We start from the raw sequence: 23,604 nt of genomic DNA, 5'->3' as shown, positions 1-23,604 counted from the left end.
CTCCACATGGCCAACGTTCACAAAAATAAAACAGAAAGATAGATACTCAATATGGAATCACATCAAAGGCTCAGGAAAAAAAATTATTCTTGGTTCTAAGATCAAATTCTGTCAAAAGCACTCAGTTAACACCTGGATCATCTTATGTCTTGCGTATTACCTACAGGCTACCACGTCCTAGATAGCATCCTTTTAAAAACTGCACACAAGTTTCATAGGGTTTTTTTCTTACAAGCATATTCAATGAGCAAAGACCGCATACCAAGTCACAATAATGTAAAAATAAGTGTTTATTTTGCGTATACAGTTCTTAGACCCTGTAAACATTCAACATTATCTATTCCATTTAAACACAGCTTTTAAAAAGCTGTCTACCTCCATTCTGATTTTCCTAAAAGCCTGTTGCTAAAATCCTGGATTCTAATAAATATGGGCTGGACAATAAACAAGTCTGTTTCTCCAAGTTATAAACTGGCCTCGATCTGTTCGGTCTGCTTCAGCGTCTTCCCTAAGCTGCTGTCATCATGCAACAGGCTTTTAGGAATGTGGCCTCGCTAGCTGTCAGCGCGGGCCGCGTCCCCACACGGGTATCTGTAATGAAAGAACACAAAGACGACATTCTGCACTTTTTACAGATTCATTTTTGGATGGATAAAAAGTCAGGAGTTCGAACAGCATTAACTCCACTGTCACAGTCTGTCACCTGAGGCCTTCCCTGCTCTTCAGAATCCAGTCACAGCTCAGAGGACAGCTACCACCCTGGGCGCATAGTTACCAATTAGCGTGAACAGGTCTGGCCTCGGGGAAGACTTCACACGCATCGACGCTCACAGATCTGCCCAAACCGCAGGCATCCTTGCATTGGTTCGTTTGTTCCATACCTACTGTGTTGCAAATTTCTGAATAAAATCCTGTTGCCTTTTCTGGAAAGAACTACCTTTCTGATGAAGTAGTAAAGATGTTTGCAGTATTAAACTAGAAAATAATAATAAATTTTACCTCCTCTTGGCTGAGGTAATTTTTTAAAATCTTCATTGACAATGGCATTTTTTTTATACTTAACCAGGGACATACAGAGATTATGCTGTTTAGCAAAAACAATGTACCCAACCAATGTGTAAAGTCTGTATTTGGTGGGGAAAGAGAAAGCTATTCTCCGTCTACCGACTACGTAAAACCAAGATCACCGACTTAACGAGTTGTGGTAACTAAATGCTCCCGGCCGCCGTCAGTTCCGTCTTAGCTGAGGGTAAAGCGGGGTGGCAAGGAAGCGGCCCGGTCAGCGCTCGAAGAGTTGAGCGACGGAGGCAGGATCCGCAGCGACGAAGCCACGACGAGCTGGGCAGCCTCGGCGGAGACAAGGGGACGCAGGCTCCGTGATGCATTACGACGCTGAAGCGCTGACTACAGTGGACTTTCCTGAAAATGGCTTCCGAGTACCCACCACTTTTGGAAACATATCGAATCCAGCGCACAACTAACAAATTAACTGAAGCAGCTATCACAGGACGTCCACTGGGCAACACGCACGTTGGCTAGTTGGTTCCTATATATGCGTGTGAACCCTAAAACTTATTTTTCCATGTCCCCCGATTCACACTGGCCTCCTTAATTATTTGAAATCGGTGAGGCTTGCCGTACGTCCGTCTGTGAGATCCTGTTCCCAAATTAACACCTCAAACTCCAGGAGGTTTCAATACGAAAATGAGATCACACAAAAGATAAGACTAAACAGAAATACATGTGTATTTGTTAGTTCTGATGGTCAATTAAAATACTAATGTTTACGCTGGCACCTGTAGAGAGTAAATGTCAGAGTATTCGTAGAGAAGAGCAAATGGTTGTGAAGAGTGTACTTGACAACACCCAAAGACCACCTCTGAGCCGTGCTCCGAGTCTGGGCTCCTCTAGCCCCGGGGGCCACTCCCGGGATCCTTTCCACAGCAGGCTGGGCTGGACGCGCTGCCTTCCTCTGGGCTGCCTCTGACGTCAGTCCTGAGCTGGGCCTTTTCCTCTGCAGGTGAACCCTCCATCTTCTCTGAGGTGTCTGGGCCCGAGACAGGCCTAGTAGACAGGCTGCTTTCAGGACTGCTTTCTGGTGGTGTGCTTTCCCCCTGGATTCCACCAAACTCTTTGGGCTTTGTATCCAGAACAGGTAATTTATGCTGTAGAGAATGACATTTTAATTGTTTAACGTACTGTGAAGATTCAGTCATCAAACACGTTTAACAAGTTCCTACGCAAATCAGTATCAAACTCTCAACTCTTTCAAGTCCCAGCTCCAGTGCTGGGCTGTAATTATGTAAACGTTAGTAAGCCTCACACAACCGAACCGTGCACGGAGTGGGGGCGCTTAGGATATGCCAGGTGGTCTAGTGACCCAGCTTTAGGGGAGGGCAAGAGGGCTGGTGACCAGTACTGCCAACTCCTCTTGCCTGGTGAGAATAATTCATTCGACAAATATTTATTGAGCCTGTGTTCAGTTCCAGGTACTGGGGATACAGCAGGAACAAAACCAACAAAAACCCTTCCATTTAGCTCGGGGAGAAATCAAGCAACGAATTAACAAAGTACCAAGCTGGGGTCAGACTGCTATTTAAATGAGGGTAGTCTGAAAGGTGATACAGGAGTCAAGGCTTAAAGAAATGAACCACATTTCAGCATTCTAGACAGGGAACAGCAAGTAAAAATGTTCTAATTCATGGACTAGAGAGGAGGCCCTTGTGGCTGAAGGAGAGTAAGCGCAGGAGGAGAAGAAATCCCTGTACTAACAGAAGGGGGCTGTGGGCAGATCAAGGAAGCCCTGGGCCACCGAGATAACTAGCTTTCCCTTTCAGGGAGAGGAGACCCTGGAGGATGTGGGAGGAGTGGTGCGTTACCATTAACTATTAAAGCTGAAAGGAACATCTGAAAATTTTTTAGATGTATGCAGGTACGTTTATTCTTATAAGAAACTCCATGGGAAGGAATTCTAATTTTCTAGATTCTACTGTGCTCACAACTGTTTCTCCAAGGTTTAGAGTTACAACTTAAACTTTGCAAATGACAATGTCAATTCCTCTCTCAAACAGAAATGGAAATGTCCCTTTAAATGGCCAATAAGGTAGAAAAAGCCCCTCAGCATTCTGCAGGTAGAAAGCAGAGAGTCTAGCCAGTGATACCAAAGGTTTGGGAAAGCGGGGTGTGTGACCTCTCCCCGCCCACTCTTGCACCCAGCTGAGCTTTTAGGGGTTTCCTGCAGGTTCCCCCAGGCTCTGGGCCTTCAGTGAGGACTTTGAGCTCTTCAAAGGTAGAAATTTCAGTCACGATTACTTGGTTTCCTATGAAATTTCATATGAATTACCACCTGTTCTCACTACTGTTAAATAGCACTTAACATAAAAAATCTCGTTTTAGTTCTGAGAAAGCCAAACTTTTGACCGGAGAAGAGAGAGTAAACAATTATATCAATAATGATATAATTAACCGTGGAAGGTACCAGAGAAGAAACGCCTACCCAGAAGCTCTCAGGCCCAGCACGAAGGGACGGCGAAACAAACAATGGCTGACTTACACAGGGCACCACCTCGGGCCGCGCGCTCGCCTCTGCCTGCGGTACATCACACGGCCGGAGCACTTCGGGGCTCTTGCTGCCAGTCCTAGGTATCAAGTCAACAGCTCTCTCTCTCATACCATCTCTTCTACCCTCATACGTTCTGTCATAAGGGCCTTGCTCAAAGGGGCTGATGTGGCCTCTATAGGGGAAACGTGCATCACCTGCTCCACCATGGGGTCTATTATCAACTTCCTGCAGCCGTCCTCTATCACCCGGCTCCAGCGCCCGGGGCGGCTCTCTCTCAGGACCACCTAAATGTCTCAGCATATTAACTGATCTTCCAGCACCATAGCAGAAACTCTAGAAGGAAAAGAGATGCAGAGTATTTAATGGCTGACTTACAACGAAATTATTCAGGGTGCTAACAAAATTACCTAGCGTGACTTAATGGCTGTTTGGAGACATAAACATGTTTATTTCACGGCTGTTTCATTTGCGATCTCTTGTTTTGATTAGTATGAGGCCAGAGTAGCCAATAAAATGTGAGAAATCACTAAGTGTTAAGCAGACATTTCAATCAGCTGAACACATTTTGACTGAATTGTAACAAGGGCAGTTTGGCTAAAACCTAAAAACTTAAATTGGAAGGTACTAATTGATAACTGCTCATCAGCTGTCGATTTTCACTCACCATATAAGGTAAATGCTAAAAATTAGAGTTACATCATTACACATTCTCATGTAGAGTAACTTTTTTACAAATACAAACTTGGCTTTAGTGACAACTAAAATTCAACAGGCTTTGAGTCCCATTTCATGAGAAAAATTAGGCAGCAATTCTCAAACTGTGGCCCGGGGACCCCTAAGGGGGGGTCAGGGACTCTGTGAGGTCAACCTTTTCATACTTCAAAGACCTAAGTCTTTTTTTACTCTTCCCGAGTGTACGGTGGACTCATCAGGGGCTGGAATGACTTCCTCACTCTGATGGCTCGTGCACTGTGTAGACTTGCATTTGAAATTTTTCTTAGTTTTAACTCCTAATATGGTAAATATCAATAAATAAAACCCCTATAAACAAGAGCTCTTTGTGATCTTCAGTTTTCTTTGTTTTTTGGGAGGGGGGTTCTTGTTTTTTGTTTTTAGGGTCTGCAGTTAAGAGGGCAAAAGGGTCCTAAAAAACAAAGTTTCAAAAATTGCTGTGCTAGAGAAACTATTTAAAGACAGAAACAGTAAAAGTCCTTTCCTTAGGCAGATGAAGCAGGAGATGATGGGTTTTTGCTTATAATTTCAGTTTCAAAGACTAAATACAAACAGTCCCCCACTTATGACGGTTCAACTTACGAGTGTTAGACTTCGCGATGCTGAGAAAGTGACAGTGCATTCGCTAGAAACTGTACTTCAAATTCAGAATTTGGATCTTTTCCTGGACTGATGATTTGGGGTCCAATCCTCTGGTGATATTGGGCAGGGCAGTCCCAGTCAGCCACGGGGTCTCGAGGGTGAACCCTACCCTCAGAACCACTCCGTACCCACACAGCCACTCTGTTTCTCACTTTCAGTATAACAGTCAATGAACTATGTGAGATGTTTGAGACTTTGTTATAAAATGGGCTTGTGTTAGATGATTTTGCCCAACTGCAGGCTAACACAAGCACTCTGGGCATGTTTAAGGTGGGCTAGGCTAAGCTGCGATGTCCTGTAAGCCAGGTGTAGTAAATTCATTTTCGTCTTATGATATTTTCAACTTACAATGGGTTTATCAGGACATAATCCCATCATAAATCAAGGAAAATCTGCACTACTACACAAGTAACGTCTCCCACAAAACCATACCCCTAAACCTGACTCCTATAATCACAAGCCAAAAAACAAAACCAAAACAGGAACAATTTCAAAGTGAATAAAGTGTAGTAAATTCTGTATCTTTAGGCAAGACAATCTTTTTTAATAATTTAAATTGCAAGGTACTAATTGTCTGATAATTGCTCCTATGTTGTATATATTCACACCCATCAAAGAAAGTAAATGCTGAAAATATTTAAAGTCATAAACTAAATAGGTTAATTTCTTTACAAATGCAAACCTGGTTTTTCCCACGGCACATCTGGGTTCTTTACATTTTATGTGACAACTGCTTTATTAAGGAAAGGGCCGAAAATCAACAATAAAAAAGCTGAAGAGACCACGGATGAAGAATGAATAATGTTTCGTCTTAATAAATGTCTGTTCCTGATCCCCCAACTGTTTCTCAATAACTCACCTTCTTCCACATCTCGATTTGGTTCTGTGGAAAAGCCAATGCTCTTCCCTTCTCAGTGCTGCAAAAACTCAGACTGAAAGAAGAAGGCCCCCCTTCTCAAAGAGGACAAGAACAATTGATTTCATGTATGTTAATTCACCAAGTTGAGGAACGAATTCAGAAAAATATTATTCTAAGTCACTGCCATGACATCTACAATCAAACTTGAGAATATTTCCTTGCTTAAAGGAATATACATGTAAGTATAAATATATCTGTATCACTTAAAAATCATCTTTTCATACCGTTAAGCATAAATTTAGCCTGATTTAAAACAGCAAAAAGTCTCAGTTTTAGAATTGCCTTTTTCTACAAGTGCTGTTAACAGTCAACCGTGCTGTATACTAACCAGGACAGCTAACGCCATAATGATCAGCATTGGAATGTGAAGTAATATGGGAATCTCCTTCATGAACTCTTTAATAAATTCACCAGCTCCTTTCCCAATGTGTTTCAATGGCTCCGTGACAAAGTTGGTGAAAGTAACCGCCAGTGCCTAAAACAAAAGATAACAGCAACTCAGTTTTCCCCTCAAAGGACTGAGCACACAGAATGAGCCGAAATTCACTGTGCACTGGGGCCAAAATTATGTTCATAAATTAAAATGCTTTTAATGTGAAAATCATTATGTAATGGAAGTATTTTTTCTAGAACAAGGGTTTATCATCAGCAAAACGAATGTAAAAAACACTAACAACTTTTCATAAATACAAGAGATTTTCGACTGACTTTGTATAAATAATTTTTACAAATGTATTCTATATGTATACCTTTGTTGGTGGGACCAACCAAATAGGGTTGACTAATAAGAGCTCATAGTATTTTTGGCACGGGTCATCCTTATAGGTCCATGAACTTCTTAACAATTCTATTTAGAGAAACAGACAAACACGGAGTCATTAAAAAAAAAAAAAAAAAAAAAAGTCCCATTTCATTTCCAAATAAGACATTTTGGTTTCGTCCCTGTCCCCACCACCAACCAATTTTAAATGCTGTACAAACAGACTCCCTGTAACATGTATTTAAAAATTTTTCATCTCATGTCCAAAATGTTTGTCTTAAAAATCTCTTCAAAGTAGACACGTCTATGTAGATAAAACATTATATATTATAAAAATTTCTAAAACGTTAAGTATTAAAAACTGTTCTTTACACACACAAATGAATCCAAGTAAAACCGTGGAAATCTGAGATCGCTGAATTCTCTGCAAGTTGATATCCTGGCTGGGATAGCGCACTGGTATAGTTGTGTAAGACTTTATACTGGGGGGAAAGTAGGGAAAGGGTAACACTGATCTGTTTTCTTTCCTACAACCACCTGTGCATCTAGAATTATCTCAGGAAAATTTCGGTTGAAAAAATCCGTTATTTTACCCAAAAAAAGGACATTAGTTCTCCCAATATTCCTAAATCAGGTTTCTGTACATTACCGACCAGCCTGAGCTAGTGGAGGCATTCGGTTGTGCCCTGTAGACAGGAGGCGAGGCCGAGACGCGTGAATGTGGACACCCTGTTTTGTACAATCTGTGGAGATTCTATTCTGGGTCAGTTCTTACGGACTCGCGTTTATACAGCGCCGTCGGACACTAAACCATTCGTATTGCTAGATATGCAGAACTAAAGGCGGTCAACAGGAGTGAGAGTGTGTATACAGTCTGGGAGGGGGAAAAAGTTAAAGAACTTTCCTCTTAGGAAAAAAAATGTATAATAAAGCTACAACATAAGACTTCATAAGTCAGTATAAGGAGAGTAAGTCTAAGATGGATATTAATTCATATAAACACTGACTCACTTCTGGAACGCCAGGCACTCTCCCTGAGGACTTGACAGAGGGTGAGCACCGTCCCCATCGCAGGCCAGCGGCGGAGACAGCAGCAACACGGCAGCCGGGAGCCGGCCACGACGCACTTCCCGCTCCCTGCCCGCGAGGCTTCACGAGCACAGGAGTCACGGTCTGAGCCGGACTCTTCTCGCATGTTCTTCTGACACTGAACACTCAGTCACGGAAGGCCTCCTTCCAGCATTTTATCATTTCTCTGTAATTACTAATATGTTCTCTCCTTCCCGGGAATTCTATTCAGAATGAGGCCCAGCGCAACACCTTACCCCAGAGGCTTCCGAGCCAGTCCATCTTCTCAGCACACACGTTGGTTAACGGCTCCATCTTGGCAACCTCGGCCTGATGCTGTGCGAACGCGAGCTGACCAACACCAAAAGGGAGCCGTGAGTGGCTGCGAACACGAAGATTATGTCTACACAGCCAAACCCGACTTCAAAACGTGTCTTCACCAGACACCAGACTGGTCAGTTTTTTAAAAGAAAAAACAGTTTTAAATAGCAGCTCTTCTCCACTCGTGGCAAAGCACAGTCCTCATGCAACGAGTGAGGGTAAGGAAATACAGCTGCCTTCTTTGTAAGTAATTTTGATGAGAAAGGCAAATCTTTGTACTAAAAAAGATTATTTTAAAAAATTAGTTCAAATCTAATTCATACCACACCCAAAAATATATATATTAAATGACTACTTCTCATTTTCCTTCACGATTCACGATAAAATGGTGTTTTGTTCTGGATGGTTTTCAGTACAAGTGGCCTATATAAAGATAACATTTTTTATATACCCAAGCCCTGAGGGAAATCGCCAAGATAACAATATTCAACCAAAATTTTTGCCTTTAATTTGTAAATAATTAGTTCTAGAAGCTTAGAACTTAGAGCAAAAGGTTAAGGATGTATCACAATGCTTTAACCAAATTCATCAAAAATATTTTGCTACTTGACTCACCCTGCTACAAAGATCTAACACTGTCCTTCATGCTATTTCGACAGGAACAGTAGTGCTTCATTTGACTTTCTATATTCAGCATGATCCCAATTGTGAAAGAATTAAAATGTATTAAAAAAGATCAGAAAGAAGTACCTCAAAATACTGACAGCAATTACCTTTAGGTGACAAAATTATAGGTAATTTAAAAAATCAAATTTCTGGGACACCTGGGTAGCTTAGGTCATGACCCTGGTGCCCTGGGATCGAGCCCGCCGTGGGGCTCCTGGCTCAGTGGGGAGTCTGCTGGAGGATTCTCTCTCCCTCCACCCCTCCCCCTGCTCACACTCGCTCACTCTCTCTCAAAATCTTTTTTAAAAAATCAGATTTCTCTGTATAACTATCTTTTCTAAATCGTCTACCATCAATATACCACTTTCATAGTCAGAAAATAACCTAACTTTTAAAAAATAACATTTTGATATCCTTTCTGGCAAAGAATAAAAGGACATACCCTAAACTACCTACATAAAATTTTTAAAAATGCATCCACCTAGATTTAGCCCCCCAGATGCCACCACTGGGTAATGAAAATTCGGCCTGCACCAAACCGGTTAGGGACCCAAAACACCAGGGGCAGGTGAGCGGCTGCCAGTGTCTCCCCCTGCCCCCCAGCATCTCTGATCACTGCCTCCACCCCTCAGCAGAGGCAAGGTTAGACACTACTCCGAATGCACTGTGGTCTTGTTACTATGAAGTAACACTGAAAAATATGAAAACCTTCCACCTATTTAATACCTTATATAAATACATCCAATTCCATCCCAAACTGACGAGGAAACTGATGAATAAAACACGTCTCAACTGGGTGTACCAATGCACATACGTCCACAGCTCGGTAGCTACTAATACCACGATACAGAGCAGACACAGAAGCACCTCGAAAACAGGAAGAAGCGGAGAGCAGGGTTACTGCCAAGCCATCCTCCCCACCGAAAAATGATAATCGTCAACAAAAACAAACAAACTGGCCTCAAATATGCAACAGCATCTGTGCCACTCTGCCGTATGGTCATCGATACAGAAGTGTCTTCACACAGGTTCTTAACATAATTACGGTAGAGGGTTTTTTATTTTTATTTAAATTCAATTAACATATAATGTATTATTGGTTTCAGAGGCAGAGGTCAGTGATTCATCAGTCTTATATAACACCCAGTGCTCATTACATCACAGGCCCCACTGTCCCCACATCCCCACTGTCCATCACCCAGTTACCCCATCCCCCTTCCCCCCTCCCCTCCAGCAACCCTCAGTCTGTCTCCTGTGATTAAGAGTCTCTTATGGTCTCCCTCTCTGGTTTCATCTTTTTTTTTTTCCTCTCTTCCCTTATGATCCTCTGTTTTATTTCTTAAATTCCACACATCAGTGATATACTTGTCTGACTGCCTTATTATTTCGCTTAACATAACACCCTCTAGTTCCAGCCACGTTGTTAAAATGGCACGACTTCATTTCTTTGACGGCTGAGAGTATTCCATTGTATATGTACCACACCTTCTGTATCCATTCATCTGTCCATGGACATCTGGGCTCTTCCCACAGTTTGGCTATTGTGTACATTGCTGCTATAAACATTGGGGGCAGGTGACCCTTGATCCCTATGTCTGTATCTTTGGGGTAAATACCCAGTAGTGCAATTGCTGGGTCGCAGGGTAGCTCTATTTTCAACCTTTTGAGGACCCTCCGTACTGTTTTCCAGAGTGGCTGCGCCAGCTTGCGTGCCCACCCACAGTGTGAGAGCGCTCTATGGTGGAGTTTTTAAAGCATTTTTAAAAATGAGCTGTTACTTATATCCCCTTGTCCCATCTTACCATCAACACATTATATGGATCCACTCCAAAGAAGTCTTCAAATCGCCACTTCCAGGTTTCAAAATCATGAAACTTAAAATTAATTAAAATATCACTCAGTGCATCATCCAGGGCTCCTGGTTTCCAATCCTCTCCACTGAGAAACTTCTGTATTTCTAACAAGGTTTGTCTTTTTAGGATAATCTCAGCATCGTAATGCATATCATCTTTGTTCTCTTCAGGCTGAGTTAAATTTGCCCAGAAAACAAAACAGAAAAGAAAACACTTCAAGACAAAAGCCGATTTGGAACTAAATATATATGCGGTTCCTATTTCACACGTATAAAATAAGAGTAACACTATCCACCTATTTGTCTCGCACAAACACCGGAGATCCTGCATGTGAAAAACATTTCAAACATTATAGAACTCTATGCAAATAAGATACTGTGCATTTTACTAAAATACAGTTGATTCTTACTGTTGGCAAGAGTTTGTTCTATGACGTCACCTCAGACACTAGTTAACAAATACCTGAACGACGGCTCCTACAGGAAATAGGCGGTTGCGTTCCTACCAAGACATTTTCATCAGCCAGTCAATACATAACCTGTTTATGTGTTTCTATTTAAAGATACCTTATTTAATATTTTTGATTAACACTGAACTCACAGCCAACAGCACCGTAACTCCTGCCCGAACAAAGCTTATCTAACACGGCTATTTTCCCCGGAAGGCACATCCTAGCCTTCTCGCGGCTCAGAGGCACTAGACAGCACTCCTCTTGGGAGCCAAACAACATCGACGGAAGTGTGAAATACGTAGCACTAAATAAACCATGATAAAGTACTTGTTTATAGTCTGAGAGCTGAAACAAGACGGCAGGACACGGCCTTGCTCAGCCTCAGCTGGGAACGGACACACCAGGCAACGCAAATGCTTTGCTGCTCTGTGCGTGTCCGAGAGTGGCGCAAAACTCCGCAAGCAGTGACTCTGAGGTTACAAAAAAAGGTTAGTGAGTACACGAATTCGCAAATATGGAATCCACAAATAGTGAGCATCAATTGCTTATTTTGATTCATTTACGACTTTCCATTTGCTGACTTTATTTTCAACTAGCCTAAAACACACAGTAATACAAATCAAAAAAAAAAAATCTCAAAAAGCAGTCAAATTGGAGCTTCCATGAACAAACATGATATTTATAACTATCTTTATTAGCGTGAGTTCAGGTTAACAAAATCACTATAAACATTTTACGTTCATTAACCAGTTAACACAAACAGAAAAATGTTTCTCTAAGAGTAAATATACTTGTATAAAAGCAAATATAAAATCAGAAAAAAAACTGTCATGTAACATCACAAGTCATCACTAACGTAAAAAAGCAGTCATCAATTACTATTTTTAAAAAAGCTTGAACTAAAAAAAGCAAAACAAAAAAAACTTGAACTAAATATTGCTAATTATCTCCATCATAGGAATTTTTTGGCTTTGGGTCCTCATCCCACACATACTTGTAAGACTTGAATTAAAGGGTGCACGTATGAGGACATCTGCTTTTTCACTTCCAAAATAAGATGGGATTATTAAATATTCATCTAACACTCCTTCCCCTTAAGTTTTCTTGACGGTTTGACTCCTCGGAGTGAAAACAAGGACTCTAAGAAATGGAATCGCAACATTAATTATGAACAATATGCACAGGACATGCAAATCTACGAAGCAGCCCTCGCCACAGTACAAAGCTTCCAGGTGGGGGAAGGAACTACTTAAAGCACACTGTTCTTTTTCTCAGCACAGAATGCTCTTACATCATATGAATACGAAAGTGTGCAAGCGGCAGAAAACAAGGGCCAGCATAGAATTCCCCTGCCAAGTCATGAATGTATTAAATTTCCAACTGTTTAGTGAAGTTCAAACAGCAAATTTAAGGCACCTCCCCCAATGTGAAATTAATAAATAATGAAAACATCCACCACACTGATTAGTATCACACCAACACTCACGAGTCCGAGCTTTCTGGCTTCAATCAAAATCTTATGTAAGTATCTCCTAAAAACAGGATTGCTTTGACTTTCATAGTCTTCCTTCTTCTTCTTTTCACACTCATCGATCTGTAATCACAGAATAAATTCAACATTAGATAGCATCAAAGTTTCACATAAGGGTCAAGTTTCTAGCCTAGTGGCCCCATCAAGATCAAGGTAAGGAGCTTGCAATTATCAACTATATGCAAATGTAGGGGCGCCTGGGTGGCACAGCGGTTAAGCATCTGCCTTCGGCTCAGGGCGTGATCCCAGCGTTCTGGGATCAAGCCCCACATCAGGCTCCTCCGCTGGGAGCCTGCTTCTTCCTCTCCCACTCCCCCTGCTTGTGTTCCCTCTCTCGCTGGCTGTCTCTGTCTCTGTCAAATAAATAAATAAAATCTTTAAAAAAAAAAAAAAGAAAGAAAAAAGAAAATGTAGGACTTCCTACCTTCTGCGGGTTCTCTTTGCAAAGGGCACGTAGGCAACAAAGGACGAGCACGGATCTAGCACTGAGCCCTGACTGGCAGTTTTTCTGCTGACTTTCAGCAATTTTTTTTTTAAAGATTTCTTTATTTGAGAAAGGGAGACAGAGCGCACGGCACGTACGCACAAGCAGGAGGGGCAAAGGGAGTGAGAGAGAGAATCTCAGGCACACTCCACTCTGAGAGCAGAGCCAGAGGTGGGGCTGGATCTCCCGACTCGGAGATCATGATCTGAGCCGAAATGAAGAGTCAGAGCCTTAACCGACTGAGCCACCCAGGAGCCCCTGACTTCTAGCAATTTTAAAGCTGAAGATCGTGAAGCAAGGAGGCAGAGATGTGGAAGAGGAGATCATCTGGGACAACCTGCCTCTTCCCAATCCCAAAGCAATGATTCAATGAACAAAGGAACAAAAGGAAGAAAGGAAGAAAGAAAAACCAGAGATAGAGAAACATAAAAGATGAAGCCAGAAGATGAAGAGCACAGCAAGGAGTTTCTTGAATGTGCATATTACTTTCAGTCTTTTACTACTTTTTCCTGCCAATGATGGATCACCCCCACTCTGCAGGCTACGTCCGGAGAGCAGGAACACTGCTTCTCCACACTGTCTGAACGGGGCAACCCCTCAGCACGGAATTCATCATTCAAACAGACTTCTTTTTTTTTTATTATTATTATTTTTAAAGATTTTATTTATTTGACAGAGATAGAGACAGCCAGCGAGAGAGGGAACACAAGCAGGGGGAGTGGGAGAGGAAGAAGCAGGCTCATAGCGGAGGAGCCTGATGTGGGGCTCGATCCCATAACGCCGGGATCACGCCCTGAGCCGAAGGCAGACGCTTAACCGCTGTGCCACCCAGGCGCCCCCAAACAGACTTCTTCTGAACTGAGCTCTACAAACACCACGGTGGTCAAGTTGCTGAGTGAGCGTAGTGCATATCTTACAACATTAGCACCTGTGATAACCAACTTTTATTTTCTAAATGAGTATGAACCATGAGTTAGCATTTGAAATGGGCTTCAGATGATAAACATGACGACTGTCACACACAGACTTAGGAGAGAAGGACCCCTGAAAAGTCACAAGGCAGTTTCCTCCACTTGTAGGCAAGGTTTACAAATGTTTTTAAATTTCTCTTTAAAAGAATTTTTGAGAGAGAGCAAGCATGAGCAGGGGGTGGTGGGGGGCAGAGGGAGAAGGAACATCTTAAGCAGGCTCCACACTCACCATGGAGCCCTACATGGGGCTTGATCTCACCACCCTGAGATCATGACCTGAGCCGGAATCAAGAGTCAGATGCTTCACCAACTGAGCCACCCAGGCGCCCCTGTAAGAGAATGTTGTGTGTGGTGGGTTTGGGGGAGGGGGGGTTGGGTTTTTTGAGGTTTTTTTTAAGATTTATTTATTTTGGGGGTGGACAGAGGGAGACAGATCCCAAGCAGACTCCATACTGAGCATGGAGCCTGACATAAGGCTCGATCACACAACCCTGAGATCACAACCTGAGTGGAAATCAACCGACTACATCACCCAGGCGCCCTGAGTCTGTTTTGTAAAACGAGGACTCAAGACTCCATTTTATCAATCATACTTTTACAGTGCTGAGCCCAAGGTGCAAAGAATGGAATGAAAAATTTCTGTATTTCCTAGCGTGCAGCCAAACAAGCTCAAGATACTACAAAACACAGTTAAACTGAGGCAAGTTTTATCCAAGGATTTCTTTGCTAGGTGGGTGAGACAGCATTCACACCCTTAAGAACCACAGTGGTGTCTGGAATTGAGATCTCCGTATCTCCATTCACAAGCTCTCCCAGTCTCTCAAGCTGGAAACCTCCCTCCTTCACTCTATCCCTTTTCCCTCCTCCCTCAGCTACCCAAATTTGCCTATTCCACCTTGGAGAAATCCAACACTTTCTTCTTCAGCACCTGTCACCGCCTCGTTGGAGCAGTCGGCATTGCTGGATCTCTGCCGCCCCTCTCCTTCCGGGGCCCCCCACATTGGGCCACCAGCTGACAGCCTCCCCAGCCAAGAGGCTGGTTCTCACCCCACAACATGCATTCAAATCCCTTAACAATCTTGACTTATTTCCTTTCTCATAAACTCCACTTCAGCCACACAAATAAAAGGACTCGATAAATGAAGGAATAGCTACCGTACACACACTAACTTATAATAATCCCTCATATTTGCAAGAGTAATTCTTATGTTCATCAGGTGGTCACAGGCCCATTTCTTCACGGGCTGCCTTTGTCATGAGTCTACTATGACCAGCACTATGAAAGGTGATAGAGAATCAAAAATGAAAACAGTATATTCCTTGTCCCTGGGGCGTCTGAGTGGCTCAGTCAGTTAAGCGCCTGCCTTTGGCTCAGGTCACGATCCAGGGTTTTGGGATCGAACCCCATGTCGGGCTCCCTGCTCAGCGGGGAGCCTACTTCTCCCTCTCCTCCCCACTCATGCTCTCTTCTCGCTATCTCTATTAATAAAATCTTAAAAATATATATATATTCCTTGTCCCAAGAAATGTTCAGTCTGATAAAGAAATAATTACAACATGGTGAGCTAAATGTTATTAGAGGAAAATAAAAGCACTATATTAAAAAAAAAAAAAAAAGGCAAGGCCAGAGTAATGAAAGAGAAGGCTAGAGTAACTAAAAAGTATATATAAATTGTACAGTACATACATAGAAACACATAGAATGTTGGCAAAGACAGGAAACAGAGCAACATACTATGAATATAAAATTCATTAATTAAAAAAAATTCAAACCTTATGAGTTAAAGAATCAAGTTTGCTGTAACATTCCGACAATTCATCTGCATGTGACAAGTCAGGACTGACTTCTTTTTTCTCTGATACACCATATTTTACCTAAAGCAAAATAGAGATGTTATTTCTTTATTGTTCAGTTGTGAAAATAACCTAAAGTTAATGAAGACTAAAATTTGACTTCATCATTTTATGACTTTGTTATATTCTTCACCTGTGTTGAACAACCAAAAAAGTGTCTCAAATTTATATTCTAGCTAAGAACTAAAATCAAGTTAGTTGGCAGCTCAACGGACTTGACATTCATATTCAACATAGAAATAAGCAGGTGGGGTCTGGGGGATATTCTACATGCCTACTAGTCGTTGGTACATGACTCTTGACTCTGGAAGCTCTGTGAGAAACAGTAACAGAAGCAGACTATTTCCGTTACAGAACCAAAAATTTCTTAAGCACACCCACATGCATTTTTTTTTTTTAATACCTGAGATTTTCTCATTGTTCCTGAAGCAGCATCATAGTTAAGCATGTCTGTGGGGTCAATCCAGTCATCATCATGAGCATAACCGGTTATCAGCCACAGACATTCACAAAGGAGCAGAGAATACAGCATCCTGCATGAAGGCTAAAGAAAATTTTAATAGACATAATGAAATATAATTATTTTTAGAAGAAATGGTTTTGTAACAAAAACTATCTACTTCCTTCTAGTGCTAAGATAATGTTTTCTTTCTGAATAACTGAAATAAAAATACTCAGTAAAACGGTATTCACATTTAAACACATACACATGTATTCAAGCTGAGACAAAAAGAAAACAGGACCTTTCCATAGGATTCAGAATTCCATTCCGAGGTTTATACCCAAGGAATGAAAACACATACCCACACAAAAACTAGTACACAAATGTTTATGGCCACATTATTCACAACAGCCAAAAAGGAGGAACAATTCAAATGTCTATCAACTGACGGGTAACTAAAATGTGCCATGTCCATACAATGGGAGATGACCAGGCATAAAAAGGGATGGAGTACTGACGCGCGCTACAGCACGGGTGAACCATGAGGGCACTGTGCTGTGGGAAAGCAGCCAGGCAGCAAAGACCACAGAGCAGAGGATCCCACTTATATGAAATGTCCAGTACAGGCGAATCTACAGAGACAGACGGTAAATTAGTAGGTGCTCAGGGCTGCGAACAGGACAGACGGTCGGTAGTTAAATGGTACAGGGTTTCTTTTTGAGGTGATGAAAAATGATCTAAAACTCTGGTGATGGTTGCATGTACCCGTGAATATACTAAAAACCACTGAACTGTGCTCTTTATTTTTATTTTTTTTAAAGATTTTATTTATTTATTCGACAGAGATAGAGACAGCCAGCGAGAGAGGGAACACAAGCAGGGGGAGTGGGAGAGGAAGAAGCAGGCTCATAGCAGAGGAGCCTGATGTGGGGCTCGATCCCAGAACGCTGGGATCACGCCCTGAGCCGAAGGCAGACGCTTAACCGCTGTGCCACCCAGGCGCCCCATGAACTGTGCTCTTTAAATGAGTGAATAGTATAGTATGTGAATCATTGCTCAGTAAAACTGCTTTAAAAAAGAGGTATTTAACCAAACCCTCTCCCCCCAAATTTTTTTTAACACGTGGAAAATTAGAAATGTATAAAATTAACATTTAAACAAGGTGACTGACCTCCCAAAACATTCAGAGAAAATAACTTGCTTCATCTAAGCCTCTGCAGAAACATTGTCAAATCATTTCAAACCTTAATACCGCCTCTATTCGACACTGTCCAATACAGTAGCCACTAAGCATATGTGGCTTTTTAAACTAATTAAAATTAAATAAAATTAAAAGTTCAGTTCCTCATTCACACTAACTGCATTTCAAGTGCTCAACACCCACGGGGGGCTAGTGGCTGCCACAGCAGACAGGGCAGATACAGAATATTTCCATCATCGCAGAAGTTCTTTTGGACAGCCTGTCTTATACTTCATATGAATGAAAATCCGGTGAGGGAATTTCCAAGTGAGAAAGCCCTGGGTTTAGAGTCTAGCTGTAAAAATGAAAGTAACCCCAGGCTTATCACACACTCCTCCTCTGTGCTCCCAGCAGGCTCTGTTTATTCTAATGGCACAACACACCGTGAAATGAGCCACGTATCAGTCAGTATTGGTCAGGCTGTCCCGCTGGCACACAGGCTGTCGATCTCGGCACATGCCCACATACTGAAACCCCAGTAAAAACTCTGGACATTGAGGCTCAGAGTAGCTGGTTGGTGACACATGGATGTTCCAGGAAAGTGACATCCCTGGATTCCATGAAGAGAGGACACAGAAACTCTGCATCTTCCCCCACAGACTTTACCCTGTGTGTCTCTTCATTTGGTTGATCCCAATCTATATCCTTTCTAATAAAACTGTGAGTACAGTGCTTTCAGGGAGTTCTTTCAGTAAGTCGTTCTAGTGAATTATCCAACCTGACAGGGTTGTGGGATCCCCCTAATCTATAGCCAGTCGGTCACAAGTGCAGGTGGCCCCCAAGATGCGTGCCTGTCATGGAGGCTGTCTTGTATAGGACTGTGCCCTTAACTTGTGAGGGTGTGTACTAGCTTGGGCACACAGTGTCAGAACTGAAGTGCAGGACATCCAGTCTGCATCAGAGAACCGGTCCGAGAACAGTCCCCCTTGAGTCTTCAGCAAGGCGCGGATCAGTACACACATAGCAGGAACTACCTCAGGCCTGAAAAGGAACCACTGAAGGGATTCAATACAAAAATAAACAGGAGTAAAAAAAATAATAAATTAGGACACAAACTTGTAACAGAAAAAATAAAACCAAAAGCTAATTCTTTGAAATGACTAAAAAAAATTGATAAACACATAGTAAAATTAAGAAGAAAAAGAGAAGGCCCCCCAAATTAAGAATGAAACAGGATAAATTATTCATGACTAAAACACTTAGCAAACCAGGAGTAAAAGAAAACTTTGCCAGATAGAGTACTACAGGCAAACATGATACTTGAAATCTTTCCTTCTGAGATCAAGAATGAGAGGAGGGAAAAACTCTGGAAGATTTCTGGGATATTGACAGTGTTCTATTTCTTAATCTAGAAAGTAGTCACATAGGTGTATGCTTTTTAATAATTTGCTAAGATGAACATTTATATTTTACACACTTTTCTGTATATATATTTCACATTTTACAAAAGGTTTTTTTTTTAAATGGGAAAGACTAATTGAGATACTATTATGGTCTGAACTGTACTCCTCTAAAATTCATGTGTTGAAGTCCTAAACCCCAGTTCCCCAGAATAGGACTATTTGGAGAAAGTGTCTCTAAAGAGGTAATTAAGTTATAATGAGGTCATTAGCATGGGCCCTAATCCAATACGACTGCTGTCCTTATAAGAAGAAATTTGGACACAGGTCAGAGGAAAGATGATGTGAAGACACAGGGAGAAGGCGGCCACCCACAAGCTGAGAGAGGCCTCAGAATAAACCAACCCTGCTGACACCTTGATCTTGGATTTCCAGCCTCCAGAATCTTTTCCCTCCAGAAAAAATAAATTTCTGTTATTTAAGACATCAGTCTGTGGTATTTCTTTATGGCAGCCATAGCAAACTAATACAGATTTCTTCAGACATAAAAAGAGTAAGAAATAAGAAAGTCTCCAACCCATAGACTCTTGACATATTAAAGAAGTTTAACCTCAATAAGAAAAGGCGTGAATAAAACAAACAATGATGAGCAAAGGAACTGGTCAAATATCTTGACAAATGAAGTCAACTACTGATACTAAAAAAAAAAAAAACCCAAAATCCCCACTTTTATGTTTAAAAAATGTAAAACCAAAAAACTAAGTAACAATAACGGTGGGAAATGTATCCTAGGATCCCTGTCTGTGCTCTAGAGACAGAAATACTGAATGACTGAATAGTGGGTCATCTAAGGAATAAAACCTTGAGAAGACCCAAACACAAGAGAAGGCAGTTAAGACAAATGACAGCAGGGGCGTCTGGGTGGCGCAGTCGTTAAGCGTCTGCCTTCAGCTCAGGGCGTGATCCTGGCGTTATGGGATCGAGCCCCACATCAGGCTCCTCCGCTATGACCCTGCTTCTTCCTCTCCCGCTCCCCCTGCTTGTGTTCCCTCTCTCACTGGCTGTCTCTCTCTCTCTGTCAAATAAATAAATAAAATCTTTAAAAAAAAAAAGACAAATGACAGCAGAATCCAAGCTTTGTAGAAACCAAGAGATGCTTAATTTGAAAGAGGCATTAGTCAACTATATAAAATACTTCAGAGAAGCTGAAAAAAATTAAGTATGGGGGAAAAAAAACAAAACAAAACCATTGGATTGCTTAGTCCATTGACAGGGAGAAGCCTAATTCTAAGCAGGGAAGAACTAAGGTGATAAAGGGAGTCTCTGAACTGAGCAGAGGCTCCGAGAAGACGGCAGCGTATGAAATCAAGGCTATAGAAAAGGCTTTTCAGAGGCAACAAATTTTACACTCCTTCAGAACAGAAATAAGAAGGGATGGAAAGAAAGGTCCTAAAGCAAAAAGAAGAGAAGCTGACAGAGTTCACCTTACTACACAGTATCAAGAAGACAGTGAAAGGGTCCACTGGAAAGCCAGGAGTGTCACTGTGTGTCAGGAAGTTGGGATGCAATATAGGGAGCATTCTACAAAGGGAAATGAACCAAAAACTTTCCAAGCAGCTGTTTTAACAATACTCCCACAAAGTCATGTTATTAGGCTATGCTACTATCTCCAATAATGATCAGCAGATGCAGAACTTATCCAGAACTAGGAACTGAAGAAATGACAGACGACCAGGAGGTGAGGCAGAAGTGGAACCAGCTTCAAATTCAAGTCCTCCTGCCAAATCCCCTTGATCACTGACTAAATGCTGGAACTCGTTGAGAAATCTTACAGCTGATCTCACACTTTCTCCAAACAAAACTGCATCTAAACCTGCTGGGGATCTTGTTAAAAACAGCTTCTAAGTCCGCTGCGGGCCTGAGATTCTGCATTTCCAACAGGTCCTGATGATGGCAGAGATGTTGGCCCACAGACCACACACTCAGAGCAGCAAAGTTTTTAGGAAAAGTAACCATCCTGTGTGGGTTTAGTTTAACGGGGGCACCCGTGATTCTACTACTTGGCAGTTACTAATAAGATCTCTCCTCTAGTTCTTACTTTTTCATCACCTTTCTCATCTGCTTCAGGCTTTGACACTAATATCAAAATTATAGTGTGTGTATGTATGTATATGTGTGTGTATGTATATATATAAAGCAGTGTTTGACTTCTGTGTGTGTGTATACGTGTGTGTATATATAATAGTGTTTGATTTCTGTGTGTATGTATGTGTGTATATATATAAAAAATAGTGTTTGATTTCTATGTGCCAAACACTGTTACATACATTCATTCATTTAATTCTCCAAAAAACTCTTGGAAGTAGTACGGGTTATCCTCATTTTACAGATTAGGAAAACAAACTGAGTGGAGAGCTACCAAGAGAGACTGAGATCTCCAAGGAAAGTCCCAGCTGAGTGGAAATCAAAACAGAAAAAAGTATCTGATTTCGATGAATTACATCTGTATGAGAAAGACAAGTCAAAACAGAAAAAAAGTATGGTTTCGATGAATTACACCTGTATGAGAAAGACAAGACTAACGAGTCAAATTCTTTATTAACCCAGGAGATGCACGGCACAAAAGGCAGGAGTTTGCAATTTAGCCCGTTCCCCTATGCGTAGTTTGCTGGAGCGGGGGCTCTTAAACTTGAGAATGTGCACCTCTAACAACTCCCCAGATGAGGATGATGACGCTAATCTGGGGACCACACTTTCATAACCACTGCCACGGACAAAATATGAGTTGTTTTTCACCACCCACTCATAAACCTGAATCTCTTTTTACATTCAAATCAGATTTGGAGTTTTAAAAAAATTCACTCCAACCAAATCCGAGCTGCTCCACTGACGCTTTTTGCTCAAATCCTGCGTAAAGTTTTCCGAGATAACTAAAGCCCACAAAATTCTGCGTTCGTTCGGGTCTGGCTTGGCACTTGCTTGTCGCCCTCCCTAGGCCGCTCTTTGAACCGTGTAACGCGACAGCAGCCGCGCTGCACCAGAAGATAAGGCGGCCAGTCGCCCGCTCATCTTGGCACCCGTAGCGCCGCCAAGTCCACCGTAGTCCGGGAGAGCGCGGCCCCCGCCCCGGGGCCTCCCCGGCGCCCACGCCGCCGCCCGCCCAACCCGCTGGGGCCGCACCCGCAACCCGCCCACCGCAGACACAGACCGCGCCGACTCACGGCCCGGTCGCCCGCTTGCGTCTCGGTAAGAAAGACACCTACCCGGCCGGCTGGGAAAGATGGCGAGCCGCCTGCGGGGCTGTCGAGCGCTTCAGCAGGCGCAGGGCGTCTGGCGCGTCCTTATCGACTCACTCGGCTAGCAGCTGTGCGTCCTGCCCGGGAGCGCGACTGATTGGCCCGCCGAGGGGGCGGGGCCAGGCTCCGTTGGCTTACTTCAGGCCCTGTCTCCTTTACTTTGATCAGTTGAACGGTCTGCGAATGAAATCTTACATGGGAGCCAAATATATACGAATACAAAACTTGTTTTCTTAGTATTGATTTATTTTGTAAGTCCTAATGTGTAACCTTTGCAATAATTATTTAAGGAGGGTATAATGAACGACAACGGCAGTCGTATTTTGGGGGGGGTTGGAGGAGCTGCACTCTGGTTTTTTGGAAATAATAAATTTCGTTCTGTTTTTGTCTTTAACTGCTGGCCTTGCAACTTCAGGAAACTCTCCAAAGAGGAAAGGATGAGTTTTACACACTAGGAGGAAATGAGATGTGTACACAAGAGTCCTTGGCAACAAATATAAAAATGTGTTAAAATTTGGCGTATAGTGTACACGTGGCGTGCATGTTGCTTTTTACAATTTTTTAAAATTAAAATACACCTGACAAAGTGTACCACCTTAACCATTTTTAAGTATGCAGTTCAGGGTCATCACAGCATATTGTGCAACCATGACCACCATCCATTTCCAGAACTTTTTCATTCTGCAAAACTGAAACTACCCATTTAAACAATAATTCATCACTCCCGCCCCACCTCACCCTTTCCGCAGCAACCACCATTCTATTTTGTATCTCTATGAATTTGACCACACTAGGTACTTAAGTATGTGTCTTTTTGTGGCTGGCTTATTTCACTTAGTGTAATGTTCTCAAGGCTAATCCCTGTTGTAACTTGTCAAAATTTCCTTTTTAAAGGCTGAATAATATTTCATTGTGTCGTGTGCCACAGTTTGTTCATCCATTGATCTGTTGATGGAATTCTTGGTTGCTTGCACCTTTTGGCTATTGTGAGTAATGTTGCTATGAACGTGAGTGTGCAAATATCTCTTCCAACCCTGCTTTTGGTTTTTTGGGATATATAGCCAGAAGTGGGATTGCTGGGTCATATGGTACTTCTATTTTTAAATTTAAAAACCACCATACTGTTTTCTACAGTGGCTGTACCATTTTTTTATATGATTAGCAACAGTTTAATGAAGCCATAGCATTTACAGGATTCTCAAATGGAAACAGTATAAAACCTGTTATAAAAATTAGTAAAAGATGCAAGGTAGAACACGTTTTAATACTGGTACAATGGCAATAGCAGCTTTACAAGTATTTATAGAATTTCTATAGCATTTTTTTCTATAGCATTTTTTATGAACCATTATTCCACAAGAATGATCACATAATCACATCATTTAAATTGAGACAGTACAAGGTGGTTTATTAATATTACAAACCTTATAAGTGTCCCATAAAATATTGTTAAATATACTCAAATGTTTTAT

At 41.9% G+C, this 23,604-nt stretch overlaps 1 protein-coding gene across 3 annotated transcripts; it reads right to left on the bottom strand.

The window, feature by feature from the left end:
- Positions 1–272: 272 nt before the first annotated feature.
- CLCC1 (chloride channel CLIC like 1) lies at positions 273–22,204 on the bottom strand. 3 transcript variants are annotated; one of them, XM_026484661.3, is made up of 11 exons: positions 22,100–22,204; positions 16,218–16,358; positions 15,734–15,835; positions 12,461–12,568; positions 10,473–10,694; positions 9,397–9,537; positions 7,941–8,034; positions 6,605–6,702; positions 6,184–6,330; positions 3,554–3,895; positions 273–2,165 (listed from the first exon to the last, which is right to left on the bottom strand). In XM_026484661.3, exons 2-11 carry the CDS (start codon positions 16,344–16,346, stop codon positions 1,908–1,910), a joined length of 1,641 nt encoding a protein of 546 aa, XP_026340446.1. In that variant the 5' UTR covers positions 16,347–16,358; positions 22,100–22,204; the 3' UTR covers positions 273–1,907. The 3 variants fall into 3 exon arrangements, with proteins under 3 accessions (XP_026340446.1, XP_048076168.1, XP_057166398.1); XM_048220211.2 differs by lacking the exon at positions 9,397–9,537 and having other exon boundaries at positions 22,100–22,202; XM_057310415.1 differs by lacking the exons at positions 15,734–15,835; positions 16,218–16,358; positions 22,100–22,204 and adding an exon at positions 14,190–14,284.
- Between the last annotated feature and the right edge of the window lie 1,400 nt (positions 22,205–23,604).

Source organism: Ursus arctos, unplaced genomic scaffold (assembly GCF_023065955.2).
Source record: "Ursus arctos isolate Adak ecotype North America unplaced genomic scaffold, UrsArc2.0 scaffold_12, whole genome shotgun sequence".
NCBI lineage: Eukaryota > Metazoa > Chordata > Mammalia > Carnivora > Ursidae > Ursus > Ursus arctos.
This window is presented reverse-complemented; position numbering and strand designations above follow the sequence as displayed.